This window comes from Leopardus geoffroyi, chromosome A2 (genome assembly GCF_018350155.1).
Source record: "Leopardus geoffroyi isolate Oge1 chromosome A2, O.geoffroyi_Oge1_pat1.0, whole genome shotgun sequence".
NCBI classification, from domain to species: Eukaryota; Metazoa; Chordata; class Mammalia; order Carnivora; family Felidae; genus Leopardus; species Leopardus geoffroyi.
The window spans coordinates 157,168,430-157,182,056 of NC_059331.1; the positions used below are offsets into that span (position 1 = coordinate 157,168,430).

General features: G+C 49.8%; 1 protein-coding gene and 1 long non-coding RNA gene across 2 annotated transcripts; both read left to right on the forward strand.

Annotated features, from left to right (window-relative positions):
- Nucleotides 1–819: 819 nt before the first annotated feature.
- LOC123607012 lies at nucleotides 820–7,377 on the forward strand. Its single transcript, XR_006716609.1, has 2 exons — nucleotides 820–1,130; nucleotides 4,726–7,377. It is a non-coding gene; the product is annotated as an uncharacterized LOC123607012 (long non-coding RNA).
- A 1,554-nt stretch (nucleotides 7,378–8,931) lies between these two features.
- Nucleotides 8,932–12,745, forward strand: PRSS2 (serine protease 2). The gene is made up of 5 exons (XM_045495948.1): nucleotides 8,932–9,064; nucleotides 10,301–10,460; nucleotides 11,498–11,751; nucleotides 12,114–12,250; nucleotides 12,542–12,745. Exons 1-5 carry the CDS (start codon nucleotides 9,025–9,027, stop codon nucleotides 12,692–12,694), a joined length of 744 nt encoding a protein of 247 aa, XP_045351904.1. The 5' UTR covers nucleotides 8,932–9,024; the 3' UTR covers nucleotides 12,695–12,745.
- Nucleotides 12,746–13,627: the final 882 nt, after the last annotated feature.

Sequence of the window (13,627 nt, forward strand, 5' to 3'; positions counted from 1 at the left end):
TGAATTGTGGTGGGGTTTGTTTGTTTGTTTAACTAGAAAGCTTATTCTGAAATGTATATGGAAATGCAAAGGTTCTGTGAGGAGGTGAGAAATGGTTGAAAGCCTGTGTGTGATCTTTCAGGCTTCACCAGTGGCAATTACCCAAAGGGTAGCACCTATGTGGTGCTCCATAATGACAGGTGGGGACGTGGTGGATACGTGGCGGATGGATGGCAGGTGAATGTTACGCCTTGGGAGTGAAGATCCATCCTAAGTGGAGAGCCACACAGCTCCACTAGGGGGCCGATGGATTTTCTGCACATTCTGCAGAGGCTCCTCCTCCTACTACAGAAGGGAAACAGACGCCGTAGGAAATGAAGACCACGCTGGGGAGGAGAGATGAACTTGAGTTTGCCTTCTCAATGCTTTTTCTCAGGGAAGGTGAGAGGCTATCACCTAAAGATGCTGACTTGCCTGCTACTTCTCCTGGGACAAGGTATGGGTCTGATGCCACTGGGAAGTTTGGGGTTAATGTTGATGCCCAGTGGAGGAGCAGAGGGTCTGAGGCCACCCATCAGAGGATGAGGGAAGTGGATTAGTGGATTAGTGGATTCTGATGGTATAACAGTTGGAAGAACAAAATGGAGGCCATGCCAGGGATCCAAAGTGACATTAAAGCAAATAGTGAAAAGACCTTCCTGCCTGGGGACGAGCTTGTCAGCTTTCTCTCTCTCTCTCTCACTGAAACTAGACACTGTGTTCAGCGCTCTCCTCTCTCAGAAGCCACACAGAGACATCTGTCAACGCGGGACCTCCGTGACAATCCACTGTGAGGTCGATACCCAGTTCACCTTAATGTTCTGGTACCATCAGTTCCCAGAACAGAGCTTGGCGCTGATGGCAACCACAAACCAGGGTCTGGAGGCCACTTACGAACATGGATTTACCAAGGACAAGTTTCCCATCAGCCGCCCAACCCTAGTGTTCTCAACTATGACCATAAGCAACGTGAGCCTTGAAGATGGCAGCTTTTACTTCTGTAGTGCCGGAGACACAGTACTCAGCACGGATCAGAGGTCTGAGCAAGAACCTCAGCCAGCTCCCTCCTGTCTGGCTCCCACCGGATGAACCCGAGGCCCCAGCCAAGGCAGGTGGGAGGGGGAAACCACAGCTCTGGTTGCTCCTGTGCTTGTGGGCAGGTCTGGGTGTGAAGGGGAAGACTGGCCACAGGGAGAGAATCTGCAGGACGAACTGGGGGTGGGGTGGGGGAGGGGGACTCCAGCCAGACACAGGAAGTATAGCTGTCAGGAGGCTACGGATAAAATTTCCTTCGTAAGAGTATTTAGAAGTACTCGGGAAAGACCACTGGACACAGTTTGCCTTCAAGGGGCAGGGTCAGAAATCCCCTTCAACTATTTTATCTCAAAGCTCTATTTGGCTCGTTTTCTATTGATATACTTCAGAAGGCTCTTAGCCATCTTGCTATCATACTGGTCCATTAGACTGATGGCATTTTGCTGGTTGTTCTTGGTGACCTGGAATCATAAAGCACTCGAGATGCCTCAGTATGCCATATGCATGCCGGACCAACGTAAAATCTGCAAAAGTTCAGGGACCTGCCACATTGATGAGCTTTTGAGTGGTCCAAGGTCTGGGACGTGTTTGATTATACCCTCTTAGCTGCTAAACCTTATACTGTCTGCCAAGGAGAGAGGTGTGATGCTGAGAAGGCCTCTCTAGACTTGGGAGTTACCATATACCACAGTTGGGTGTGCCAGTCTGGTCCATTTGCTGTGTAATCTGTAAGGTGAAGGAAGTGCGAGAGGGGGTTCCACAGAACAAGGCGGTGATTAAAGCTGCCTCGGGCCATATACCAGGCAGGTCCATCGTTCTCCAAGTCCCTGTGGCGGGACGGGAATGCCCCCAGCCTTCCCCAGTAAGAGACGCACTGAGCAGACGCAAGGAGTTTTAGCGCGAAGCCACACTCTTCTATCCGCCAACAGCTGTTTTTCCTTTGGAGAGCACCCTAGATCTTTGTGTCACGTCGCATTATGGCAGTCAGAACTGTGTGTTAGCTGCCCCTCGGATCTGTAAAGCTAGACGTGCACAGAGTAGATACACAAGCCCAGTCTCAATTCACTCTCAAGAGCAAGCGTGAGTCTCAGGGTTGCTCTGACCCCACCCGTCTTTACCATCAATCCACACCCGAGGCTGCATGGGAGTGTCCTAGTTCCAGCTGAAAAACCCTGGGCCGGTGTTCTGGCCTGGGTGACACGTTTCCCTGGAATCATCAGTACAGTGCCACACAAGTGTAGTCGGAAAGGGAGTGGTGACGATGATCATCTCAAGGGGCCAGAACTTCAGCCTCTAAATCTAGGTGTTCCCATTTTATGGGAGGAAAGATGGCCTGAGGTGTAGTTCTAACCTGTGTTCACATTTCTTTCACACTGTCATTTAGACCTTTTAACTGTTCACTCACATTTTCCTTCTTTTTGCTTCCCTGTGGTGCATTCTGGGTCATTTTTTGGAACCAGCATCCAGTTTACTAATTCACTCCTCAGTTCCAATAAGCCCTTTAACTCTTCAGTTGACCTTGTCTAGTTAAATTATATTTTTGTTTCTAGAAATTCTACTTGGATCTTTTACAAATATGAGCGGTCATTTTTGAAAGCATCTTGCCCTTGTATATTTTTATTTTTATTATTTATATTTTCTTTAATTTTAGAGATAGAGAGCAGGCAAGGGGGGAGAGGGGGGGAAAGAGAGAGAGAGAGAGAGAGAGAGAAAGAGAGAGAATCTTAAGCAGGCCCCACACTCAGTGCAGAGCCGGACACATGGCTTGATCCCACGACCCTGGGCTTATGATTGTAGAAATTGAGAATGAGATGAAATCATCCACATAAAACACAGAACACTATGCCTGATAGAGACAAACAGACAATTAATTTAGTCCTGCCTAAATTTCTTTCTCACTATAATATATGAAATTTTACCACTAGTAATTCTTTCCTCAAGGTTAGGTATTGCCCTCGCTGGGAACATTTTATTTATTATTGCCATTGTTTCTCTTTCTTTTAGCTGTTTTAATCACAAAATCCATGCGTATTTTTGCAAAACGTAAACTCACTCATTTATTTTTTTTTTTTCAACGTTTATTCATTTTTGGGACAGAGAGAGACAGAGCATGAACGGGGGAGGGGCAGAGAGAGAGGGAGACACAGAATCGGAAACAGGCTCCAGGCTCTGAGCCATCAGCCCAGAGCCTGATGCGGGGCTCGAACTCATGGACCGCGAGATCGTGACCTGGCTGAAGTCGGACGCCCAACCGACTGCGCCACCCAGGCGCCCCTAAACTCACTCATTTAAATAAAGTTAGATCTTACAACACATACTGCTTTATAACTTACTCTCTTAATATTTCACAAATACCGTTTCATGTCAAAAAATCTACATTAAGTTTTGTAAGACTATTTCAATATGTGGATGGTCAATTTTTACAATTAAAACCAATGGCAAGGTAAATATCATATGCTAGATGACAGGGTTGTTTAATTTAAAAAGCAATGGTGTGTGTGTTGATTTATTTCTGTTACAGACTCAGCAGAGAATAATGAAAGCCCTCCCTACCCTGTCTTTACATGATTGGCCCCTTCTTTTTTATTTTTTGTAAAGTTGATTTATTTATTTTGAGAGAGAGAACACGAGCGCACAATCAGGGAAGGTCCAGAGAGAAGAAGAGACAGAATCCCAAGCGGACTCTGCACCTTTAGCACAGAGCCCGATGCGGGGCTGAAACTCATGAAATGTGAGATCGTGACCCAAGTCAAGATCTAGAGTCAGACGCCTAACCGACTGTGTCACCCAGGCACCCCATGACTGGCTCCTTCTTATGTGAGGTCTCAAGTTCAAATCTCATCTCCCCCAAAGAGGTCTTTCCTGACTCCCTTACCTAATATAGCACTTGTGAACCCAGAAGTAGCTCACATTTATTACCACTCTATCCTATTTTAACAATACCTAAGCACCATAATCTGATATAAATATACCTCCTCACATATGTGTAGCCACACCCAGAAATGCACATAAATGCCATGAAAGGACATTTCCTATCTTCTTCATTGCTATTTCCTTACAGCTTAGAAAAACTGCAGGAATGCTTCAGGAATTCAGCCAATATTTACTGAGTGTTACAGACTGAATTGCGCTCCAAAATTCGTACAAGTACAGCCCTAAGCCCCGGTATTTTAGAATGTGATTATATTTGGAGATTTGGTCTTTAAAGATCTAATTAACTTAAAAACGGGGCCATGAGGATGGCCCTAATCCAATCTGGCTGGTATCCTTATCAGAAGAGATTAGGACATCCTAGAAGAGACACGAGGATTGTACCCACAGAGGAAAGGCCACATGAGGACACAGTGAGGAGAAGGCCATCTACAAGCCAAGGAGAGAGGCCTCAGGAGAAACCAATCCTTCTGATACCTTGATCTTAGATTTTTAGTTCCCAGAACTATGAGAAAGTAGATTTCTGTTGTTTAAGACACCTAGTCTGTATTATTTTGCTTTGGTGGCCCTAGCAAACGAATATATTGAGTAAATAAATATGATTCAAAAGAAAAGAGGAAATTTTGCCAGGCAGTATGGATTTCCCAGGAGAAAAAGAGCTTAGACAATGTAATCCCATAAGCAAATGAACTGAATTGTTCTAACAGGGACGAACTGATGCTTTGACTTTTATGTTTGAAGAGGCAGGCGGCCCCACAACGTGCCAGTCCCCTCTGCTGCATTCCCAAGGCTGGGAAAGGGAACAGATGTGATGGGTTCTAGAGCTCTAAGCCCAGAACGTGCTCAAACACAGTGGCGCTGAAGTGGATTGTCCTCAAATTGGAACTGTACAGGTGCCTGTGTGAAGTGAGCACTCCGTGCTGAGCCTTGGAGATCCTCTGGGCAGGTTGGCCAATAAGAAGTGGACAAATAAGCGGCTGCCTTCCAAATGGACAACACATTCTAGAGTTTTTATAATCCAAATGAGTGGACAGAGCCCAACTGACTGATTGGGCTTATCACTGAACTTTGCTTGTGGGGCTCAATCTGGATCTAATATGATTTAGAAAGATAAATACACATGCCATTAATTAAATCTGAGTATCATGGGACAAGTCATGACTGCTACAATAATAACAGCCCACATGCCTACTCCTTTTGGACTCTCTCCTGCCTTTCTTCTGCTTACTACCCTCCAATAGATGCTGGAGCCACTTAAGCAGCTCTAATAGGCTCAGGGACGAGACAAGGAGGGGTGGGAATGTGAACAGGAAGGCCGTAACATTACAGGAACCAGTCTTTCATTAGCTAGTGTTAAAGCCTTAATTGCCAGAGACTTCCCACTTACCCCTCTAAAGAAGCCTGAAAAATAGATAAAATATGCAAATGGAACCTTGCTCTGGGCACAAAACTTGATCTTCCTTGGCTTCGAGGTGGGGAGCAGGACAAGGGGGAGAGAAAGGGTGGACACCCCCATTTAGCCAATCAGCTATGGCCAGCCTACGCCTCGACACCTCTGTCTCAGCCTTCATGTTTTTCTGGGCCACACAAAGTGCCCCCCTTCACTATCAAGAGTCAGTGATTCCCAGGCTCAGATATTGAAGAAAGCAGTTCTTATCGGATGAGAAATTGTGCCATGGTGAAAATATGTGGTTTAGAAAAAAATAACAGAGGAAGAAAAAAGCTGGAAGTTTAAAGAGAAGACAGCTCGGAATTGGATAATGTGGTTGGAGATCAGTAAAAGACACTGGGCCGAAGGGGGAGTTGACTACAAGCGGAGGAGAAATACCTGAGCCTGGTGGGGGTCGGGGTGGGCTTGGGAGAAAAGTGTTAAAAAAAAAAAACAAAAAACCCACAACTAGTGACTTGGAATCTGACCAAAATCTACTTTTCAGACCACTGAGATGTCCCAAAGACCCCAGTGTGTAGCAACACAATGGGAAATAACTTAGCTTGTGTAGGGAAAGCCTCTGGTGTCAACTCCACATTCATCAGCCAGGTGACCCTGGAGAAGTCACTTACCTCTGAGCTTTAGATTCTTTATGGTAAAACGGAGAAAACGGTGTCTGTTGCCTAACTCATGAGGCTGCACTGCGGATCAAATAAAGAAGAAGGGAAGCGAATATTCTATGGTAGAGCAGGCGGGTTCTAGAGTCAACTATCGTGCTTAAATCCCATCTCTACAACTTACTGGCTGTGTGACCTTGAGCAAGTTACTCCACCTCTACATGGCTCATTTCATCATCTACAAAATGGGCAACCTCATGGGTAGTTGTTATAATAAAGTGAAACAAAAAGGTCCATGAAAGACTGAGACAATGTTTGGGATAGTAAGCACAAGGAAACTATTCACTGTTACCGTAATTAAAAGCCGGTGGTTTGATACGCTAATCGTAAAATACGAACTAGGAGAATGTCTTAGAGAAATGCTCAGAATGAAGAGTGTAAGAGCTGCACAGACTTATCCATATTGAATTTGGGCAAAGGGGCACCTGAATCCATCCTACATGCCTGAGCCTAAAGCATAAGGTAATAATGTCACTTACAGCTATTTTCTCTCCCTAGAAGGTGATTCCTGCTACGTTCAAGAAAACTGACTTCGTGCTGTGTTGTGGGTGTAATAGTTTATTCTGAGGAGGAGCACAAAATATCAGGAAAAAGCTAGTCTTGAGGCTTTAAACACAGAAAGTCCTCAAGCTCTTGGGTGTTCCCTTTCAGACAGAGTCAAAGCCACAAGCACCTATCCAGAAATGTTCTCCCTGTTCCCCAGTTTCCTACCAAGGATCCCCTTTTCATAGTGCACCTCTCCAGGGAACACTGGACGTGTTCCTCTCTTTATCCACTACAGCAGGGCTTCCTACGAACATCCCACAACAAAGGGATAAAATAGCATATTTGGTGACGTTACGGGGAAAGCCCCTACTGTCAAGGTTCCACAGCCGGGGGCAGCCACCCAGGAGCACAGAGAGATATGCCATCCATGCCTTGGACGTGGCAAGGTAAGGCTCTGAGACCGGGTGCCAGGTAGAGGACTAATTAATCTTCTATTTCTGCCAGGGAGCCAAGCATCAGGAGGGATCAGGAGGTACATTTTGTCCTCTGGGAGCCTCTGGCTCGATCCCAAATCGACATTCCCTTAGATGGCACCTGCAGCAATTCCCAGACTTCCAACACTTTCCACGTCTTCCAGTAGCCTTGAGGCCAGCTCTGCCATTTTTAGATGTACGTTCTTGGGCAACACCGAACCTTGCTGATTCTCAGTCTCTTCCTCTAGAAATGGAAATAATTTCTTTCTGCACATTTCACAATTAAAACATTTGTGAAAAGCCAAATTTGAAACTCAACACAAACGAAGCTCAGCATGCCACTGCTGTTTGTGTGTGAAAGCTCGTTAAAAGCTGTCAGGCACTGTACAAATATAGCACCTTCCCCCAGAGGTGTGAGCCCACCAGGATGAGAGGGGGTGCCATAGGCAAGGCCAGAGCTCTGAGCAGTGGCTCCCCTGTTGTGGGGAAGCTGGCCTCCAGCCATGCCAGGCACCGGACCGGCCTATGGGCCACTCCCAACACCACGAGTCCCACGATAGTGTTTTCCCCAACTTCTGCCAGTTTCCATTTACTCCATTGCCCCAGCCTACTTCCTGTCTCACCACCAGACTCCTCGGCCTTTTTCACCTTGCTCATCAATGCCAGAAACTTTCCTCGCTTCCACCTTTCAGAGAATTTGAACATGGACCATGCCCGCTCCAGCTCTTCACCACCCTGGAGCTCAGAGGAGCTGAGAAGGAGAAGTGTCTTCACCAGACAGCTTCTCCACCTGGTTCACATAATTACACTTGAGCACAGACACTGGCTCCACCTCTAGTCCCCTCTGGTCAGGTTATGCCTCAATAGGTTACAAGGTTGTGTCTTGGTGGGTGGTGGCAGGTCCCAAACTGAAGTCATTCCTGGGAAAATGAACTCTGGGCTGAGGCCAGTACAATAGTCCCACTGCATCTAAGATAGAAAATTCCAGAATTCCCCCATTCCTTTGTTGTTCCCGATGATCAAATACTCCACCCCTTCACTATGTGCTAATCTCTCTACCTACTGCTGGTTCTCTGATCAGAACCCACGTTTACCACTTTCAAACCCTTTTTAGTATCTGATCTGGAGCACACAATTGGACCTCAGGCTGCCAGCCCCCAGCAGGTGGGGGAAGTTTTCATCACATGGGAGCAGCTTCCCAGGGCAACCAAGAGGTTGCTTAGAGAAAACCCAAGACAGTGTGCGTGATGAGAAAGATCGGCATCGTGATAGGGACGACGAGGAGGGATATGGTGTTGACCTTCTGTCCTCCAAATACATCAGGCAAATGCCTACTTCATTTCTCCCTCCAAACGCTCCTGTCCACAAGCCTAGGTAGGAAGGAAAGCCAGCTGAAAGGCCAGATTCCCAAGAAACTCTGCCTCTCCCTTCTCATCAGCTCTTGACATTGGGATGCTGGTTCCCTTGAGTGTGGCCTTCCTACCCAGTGGTTTAGACTTGGGAGAAGGGTGTTCGTGCTTACAGATACAAGACTTAGACAAGACTTCTCTCCCCTTGTGGGGGCTTCAGGTTACCAGCAGCCAAGTTTGCTTCCAATACCAGCTCTTGCTTAGAGTTCAATAAATCTCCATGAGGTCAGAGGGCCCAGGCCATTCTTCCTCCTCCTCTCATCTCAGCTTAAGAAGGTCCAGCTGTGACATATGGGGGTTTGGCTTCTTCCCCTCACCCCAGAACCCTCCCAGGAGTCAGCTGCTCTTCCTCTCTGCCCTCACAAGGTAAGCTTTCTTATCACCAGCGGGTCACGAATCCACAGATGGCCACACACAGAGCTGAGGCAAGGCCCCGGGAAGGGAAAGTGACAGGTGTGTTTGTCCCGGGAGGAGTGGTGACCCTCCACCCTCACACACACCCCTCGCCCTCATTTGGGGAGGTATAAAAGCGTCCCCACTACTCACTCAGTTCTACTTCTGCCGCCATGACTCCACTCCTGATCCTTGCTTTCGTGGGAGCTGCTGGTGAGTCCCACGTGTGGCTTCGGGCCCCACTCGCCCCTCTCCTGGCAGAGACACCTGCTCTACCTTTGCCGGTCTTCTGTGTTTACCTGGGTTCTGATAGTCTCTCTCCCCTGCCAGGGAGCCCTCCTCCTCATTCTTGGGCTGTCTGTAAGACTCTCCCACCTTGTGCTGACCTCACTCCCAACCCCATCATCGACCCATTTAGGACTTTGTTGGGAGGGGCTGGAAAGGGAGACCAGGTGCCAGTCATCCATGAAATGAACCGGGGGCCTTGAGGCTTAATTCTGGCAACTCTGGGATAGCTCCCCTATAGCTGTCCTCAACCTCAGGTATGCCTAGAGAAGTTGAAAGAATACTCATGCCAGAGTCCTATCCTTAGAAATTCTGATTTAGTTGGCCTGGTGTGTGGCCTGTGCATTGAATTTTTTTATTTTTTATTTTTTTAAGTTTATTTATCTTTGAGAGCGAGCAAGAGAGCAAGAGTGAGCAGGGAAGGGGCAGAGACAGAGGGAGAGAGAGCATCCCAAGCAGGCTCTGTGCTGTGAGCACAGAGCCCTCTGCGGGGCTCGATCCCACAACTGTGAGATCATGACCTGAGCCGGGATCAAGAATCAGACACGTGACTGAGTCACCCAGTAGTCCCTGTGTATTGAATTTTTAAATTTCCTAAAAGACTTTAGGGTTCCCAAGTGTGTAGCCAAGGTTGGGAATCACTGTTCTATTGGGCAATAACAGTTGGTCTGCCTTTGTCCTGCCTAATGGGCCTGGGGGCTCCTGTAGATTTTTAGCTATGGGAAAAGCTGGGTACAGCCAGGGCTACTTAGCCAGATTTTCCTCTCTAGGCCAACCCATCCTGACAATCTGGAGCTCAAACAGCCGTGAGGAGTAGAGTAATGATGGATGAGAAGCATTCAGTGGATGAGAAAACCACATTCAGACCTGTGTCACACTGAGTGCAGTGTGAGGCGTTTCCTGTGTTCTTGCCCGGTGCCCCCGGCAGAGGTCTGGGCCTGAGCCCCAGCAGGCACCGGGCTATGTGCCCTGCAGACACACGGAGAGGCTCAGGAGAGAGCTACGCGCCCAGGCACCTACTGGGGATGTAATGCTCCCTGCCTGCCCGTCTGTCATCTCTGTGTCTGTTGAGGACTCCTGATTAGCATGATCCAACCACAGGGCTCCAGGCTCCCCCCGCCCACATCCGCTGAATTGGCTTCTCCCTTCCTTTCTCCGTTCAAGTTGCTTTCCCCACTGACGACGATGACAAGATCGTTGGGGGCTACACCTGTGAGGAGAACTCCATCCCCTACCAGGTGTCCCTGAACTCGGGCTACCACTTCTGCGGCGGCTCCCTCATCAGTGACCAGTGGGTGGTGTCTGCGGCTCACTGCTACAAGTCGTGAGTGCTGGGTCCCCCACACCCAGAGCCCTCTCAGGTGCTGGGTCAGCCCGGGAGTGCGGAGGTTGGAGAAGATGGGTGAATGGAGAGGCAAGGTTGTCACCAGCCACCCACTCACAGAAGTGAGGGGGCAAAGAGGGGCACTGGATAGAAAGCCTCTCCCATCCAAAACAAATGGATGACACAGCAAAGGCTCTGGGTCAGAAAAGTAGGGAGGGACTCTTTTGGGGGTGGTGAGGTCCAATGGGAAAGCAGCAAGGACCTTGCACGAGTCTCCTCTGCCAGTTGACTACCCATTGAAACCACCTAAGATCTGTTCAAAAAATAGTGACGCCTGGGTCCCATCCCAGGGCACTTAACTCAGAATTTTCAGGAAGAGGGGTTTGAACACTGGTGAGTTTTTAATGCTCTCCACCTCTGGTGACTCTACCCTGTGGCAGAGCTGAGGATCATTGCCTGGACCAAGGGTTCTCCATCAGAATCACCTGAAAGGCTTGCTAAACCATGGACCGCTGGGTCCCACACCAGAGCTTCTGATTCAGCAGATCCGGGGGTGGGGGTGGGGGTGGGGACCAACCCTCTGTACTTCTAGTAAGTTTCCAGGTGACGCTGAGGCTGCAGGTCCCAGGGCAACAGTTTGAGAACCACTGGGTGAGCTCATACAGGATGATGGCACTTACCAGACCGAGAAGGGAGGGAATAAGGTCACTGCGTGTAGGCAGCGAAATGACAGAGGCTGAGGGATGCATGGGAAGCTTCTAGCAGGTCATTTGTGCCTGTGGTGCCAGGGGCATGGGGGTTTGTTGGGGAAAGCAGGCTGAGGAGCAGTCCCCACTGGATCCCTTCACCTCATCCCTACTTCATGACCACCCACCTCTCAAGCAGAAAGTTCTTGGTCTCACACCTGCACTGACCCACCACCCCTCTCCTGCCTGGTGATATTGCTACAGTCCTACCCATGAGCACGAACCTGGAGAACCCTGGGGAAAAGTGGGCATATGGACAAGAGGGTTTCCCCACACTTCTCTTCCCAACAGTCGCATCCAAGTGAGGCTCGGAGAACACAACATCGAAGTCCTGGAGGGGGATGAGCAGTTCATCAACTCGGCCAAGGTCATCCGCCACCCCAGATATAACAGCTGGACCCTGGACTATGACATCATGCTCATCAAGCTCTCCTCACCTGCAGCCCTCACTAGCCGGGTGTCCACCATATCGCTGCCCTCCGCCTGTGCCCCCGCCGGCACCCAGTGCCTCATCTCCGGCTGGGGCAACACCCTGAGCTCTGGCAGTGAGTGGGACCCCCACTGCTTCACCCTCTGACTTCCCCGCATTTCCCAGAACCAAGCATGCCCCTGAGCTTGAACCCCTCTACACTCTGAGCTCGGGGCTGGGTGCTAGAAAGAGGCAAAGCTTTAAGGAGTTGACTCCCTAGAATCGAAATATAGGACAAATGTAGCCCTTTCTACTGTCGCGTCCAGGGAGGGGGTCAGCAGCGATCATTCTGGGAACCAAACCCCATTGTCCCTCACTGGGGCTTACGTGCCTGGAGTCCTCCCCTGGCCGCCCTCCGTGTTCAGCACTGGATGGCTGTCCCCTCTCCTGGCCTGACTCCCGTTTTTCCTTTCCTTGATCTCTTCCTGCTCCTCAAAGCCAACTACCCCGAGCTGCTACAGTGCCTGGACGCCCCGCTGCTGAGCCAGGACCAGTGTAAAGCCGCCTACCCCGGGCAGATCACGGAGAACATGGTTTGCGCTGGCTTCCTCGAGGGAGGCAAGGACTCCTGCCAGGTGACTCGACCCCTTCCCATGCTGAGACCCTTGCCCAGCAGCAGGATTGGAACACCCGGCCGTGGGTGTGGGGTTGGTGGAGGAGGGCTCCGTGCAGTGGACTCATAAAGAAGCGAGGAAGGCTTGTCTGTGTGACAGTCATCTTTGAGTGAGAACAGAGAACGGGCCACCATGGGAGGGGTGCAGAACCACAGATCTGACCAGAACGCAGTCTTTTAAGGTTCAGACTGTGTGTGGCTCTATTTACCCTTTTTTCCTTTCTAACCCTTGTCCCGTCTGCCTCCTCCCCAGGGTGACTCTGGTGGCCCTGTGGTCTGCGGAGGAGAGCTCCAGGGCATCGTCTCCTGGGGCTATGGCTGTGCCCAGAAGAACAAGCCTGGCGTCTACACCAAGGTGTGCAACTTTACAGACTGGATTAAGGAGACGATAGCTGCCAACAGCTAAAGGCCCCAGACCCCCTGCCATCCCTATCCTAATAAAGTGAGCCTCTCACAACTGCCTGTGTCTGCACCTGCTCCCTCCTGCCCCCTCGCTCTGTGGACATCCTCCCATCTGAAGCCAGACAGGGCTCTACCCCTTAGAGACGAACAGAATGCCCCAGCTCCCGAGATATGTTCCATGGAATACTGGTTTAGCAGCATGTGAAGAGAAGGAATCTAAAAACTAACAAGTAGGGGGCAATGGGGGGCTATTTACTAGAGAACAATACCTTGCAGAGGGCTGTGCTAAAGAGGTTCCTTGATCTTGGGACTCCCCCGGGTCTGGACTGCAGGGCTCGTGTTGGGCCACACAGGTCCTAGTTTGCAGAATCTCACTACCTCCTTTCACTGGGACCCAGAGCTAATCACCTCGGAGACCCTTGCGCCAATCACCTTGGCCTCTGCTGAGCCCCCTGTACACATACTCTTTCTAGCCCAGGTCGCACTGCCTCCCGGCAGCAGAAGGCCACACTGGACCCTCCCCCCACAATGTGCTCCTGTGTCTAAGGGAGACAACAGCCCCCACACTCTGCAGAAATCTGTCTCTTACTCATCCCATGTAATGAGACCCACACGTGTCTACCACACTGGGCACGTTACAGACATTTTTATATCTGGTCCCTTCTTGACTCTGAAGTGGTTACTATTCCAGTGGTACAGACAAGAAAGCAAAGGCTCAGAGAAGGTTGTTGGCTTATCAGGTCCCTCCTCCAGCAGATAGTAAATCTGGACTTGGGCTCCTCGTTAGCCTGGCCCCGAAGCCTGTGCTCTCTCTACCCACCTCACTGTCTCTCCTGCTGCTGCTGGGGTCTGAGACGCTACCTGGCCATGGGCTCTGCTCTTTCACAGACTTGAGGGCCATTCCCTGCCTCCCTGTGCTTCACGGGGGCTCTGGTCC

Coding starts and splice junctions, on each gene's coding strand:
- PRSS2 (XM_045495948.1), top strand. CDS start 9,025: ATGACTCCACTCCTGATCCTTGCTTTCGTGGGAGCTGCTG. Junction 10,461..11,497: donor GCGGCTCACTGCTACAAGTC/GTGAGTGCTGGG, acceptor TCTTCCCAACAG/TCGCATCCAAGTGAGGCTCG. Junction 11,752..12,113: donor CAACACCCTGAGCTCTGGCA/GTGAGTGGGACC, acceptor TGCTCCTCAAAG/CCAACTACCCCGAGCTGCTA.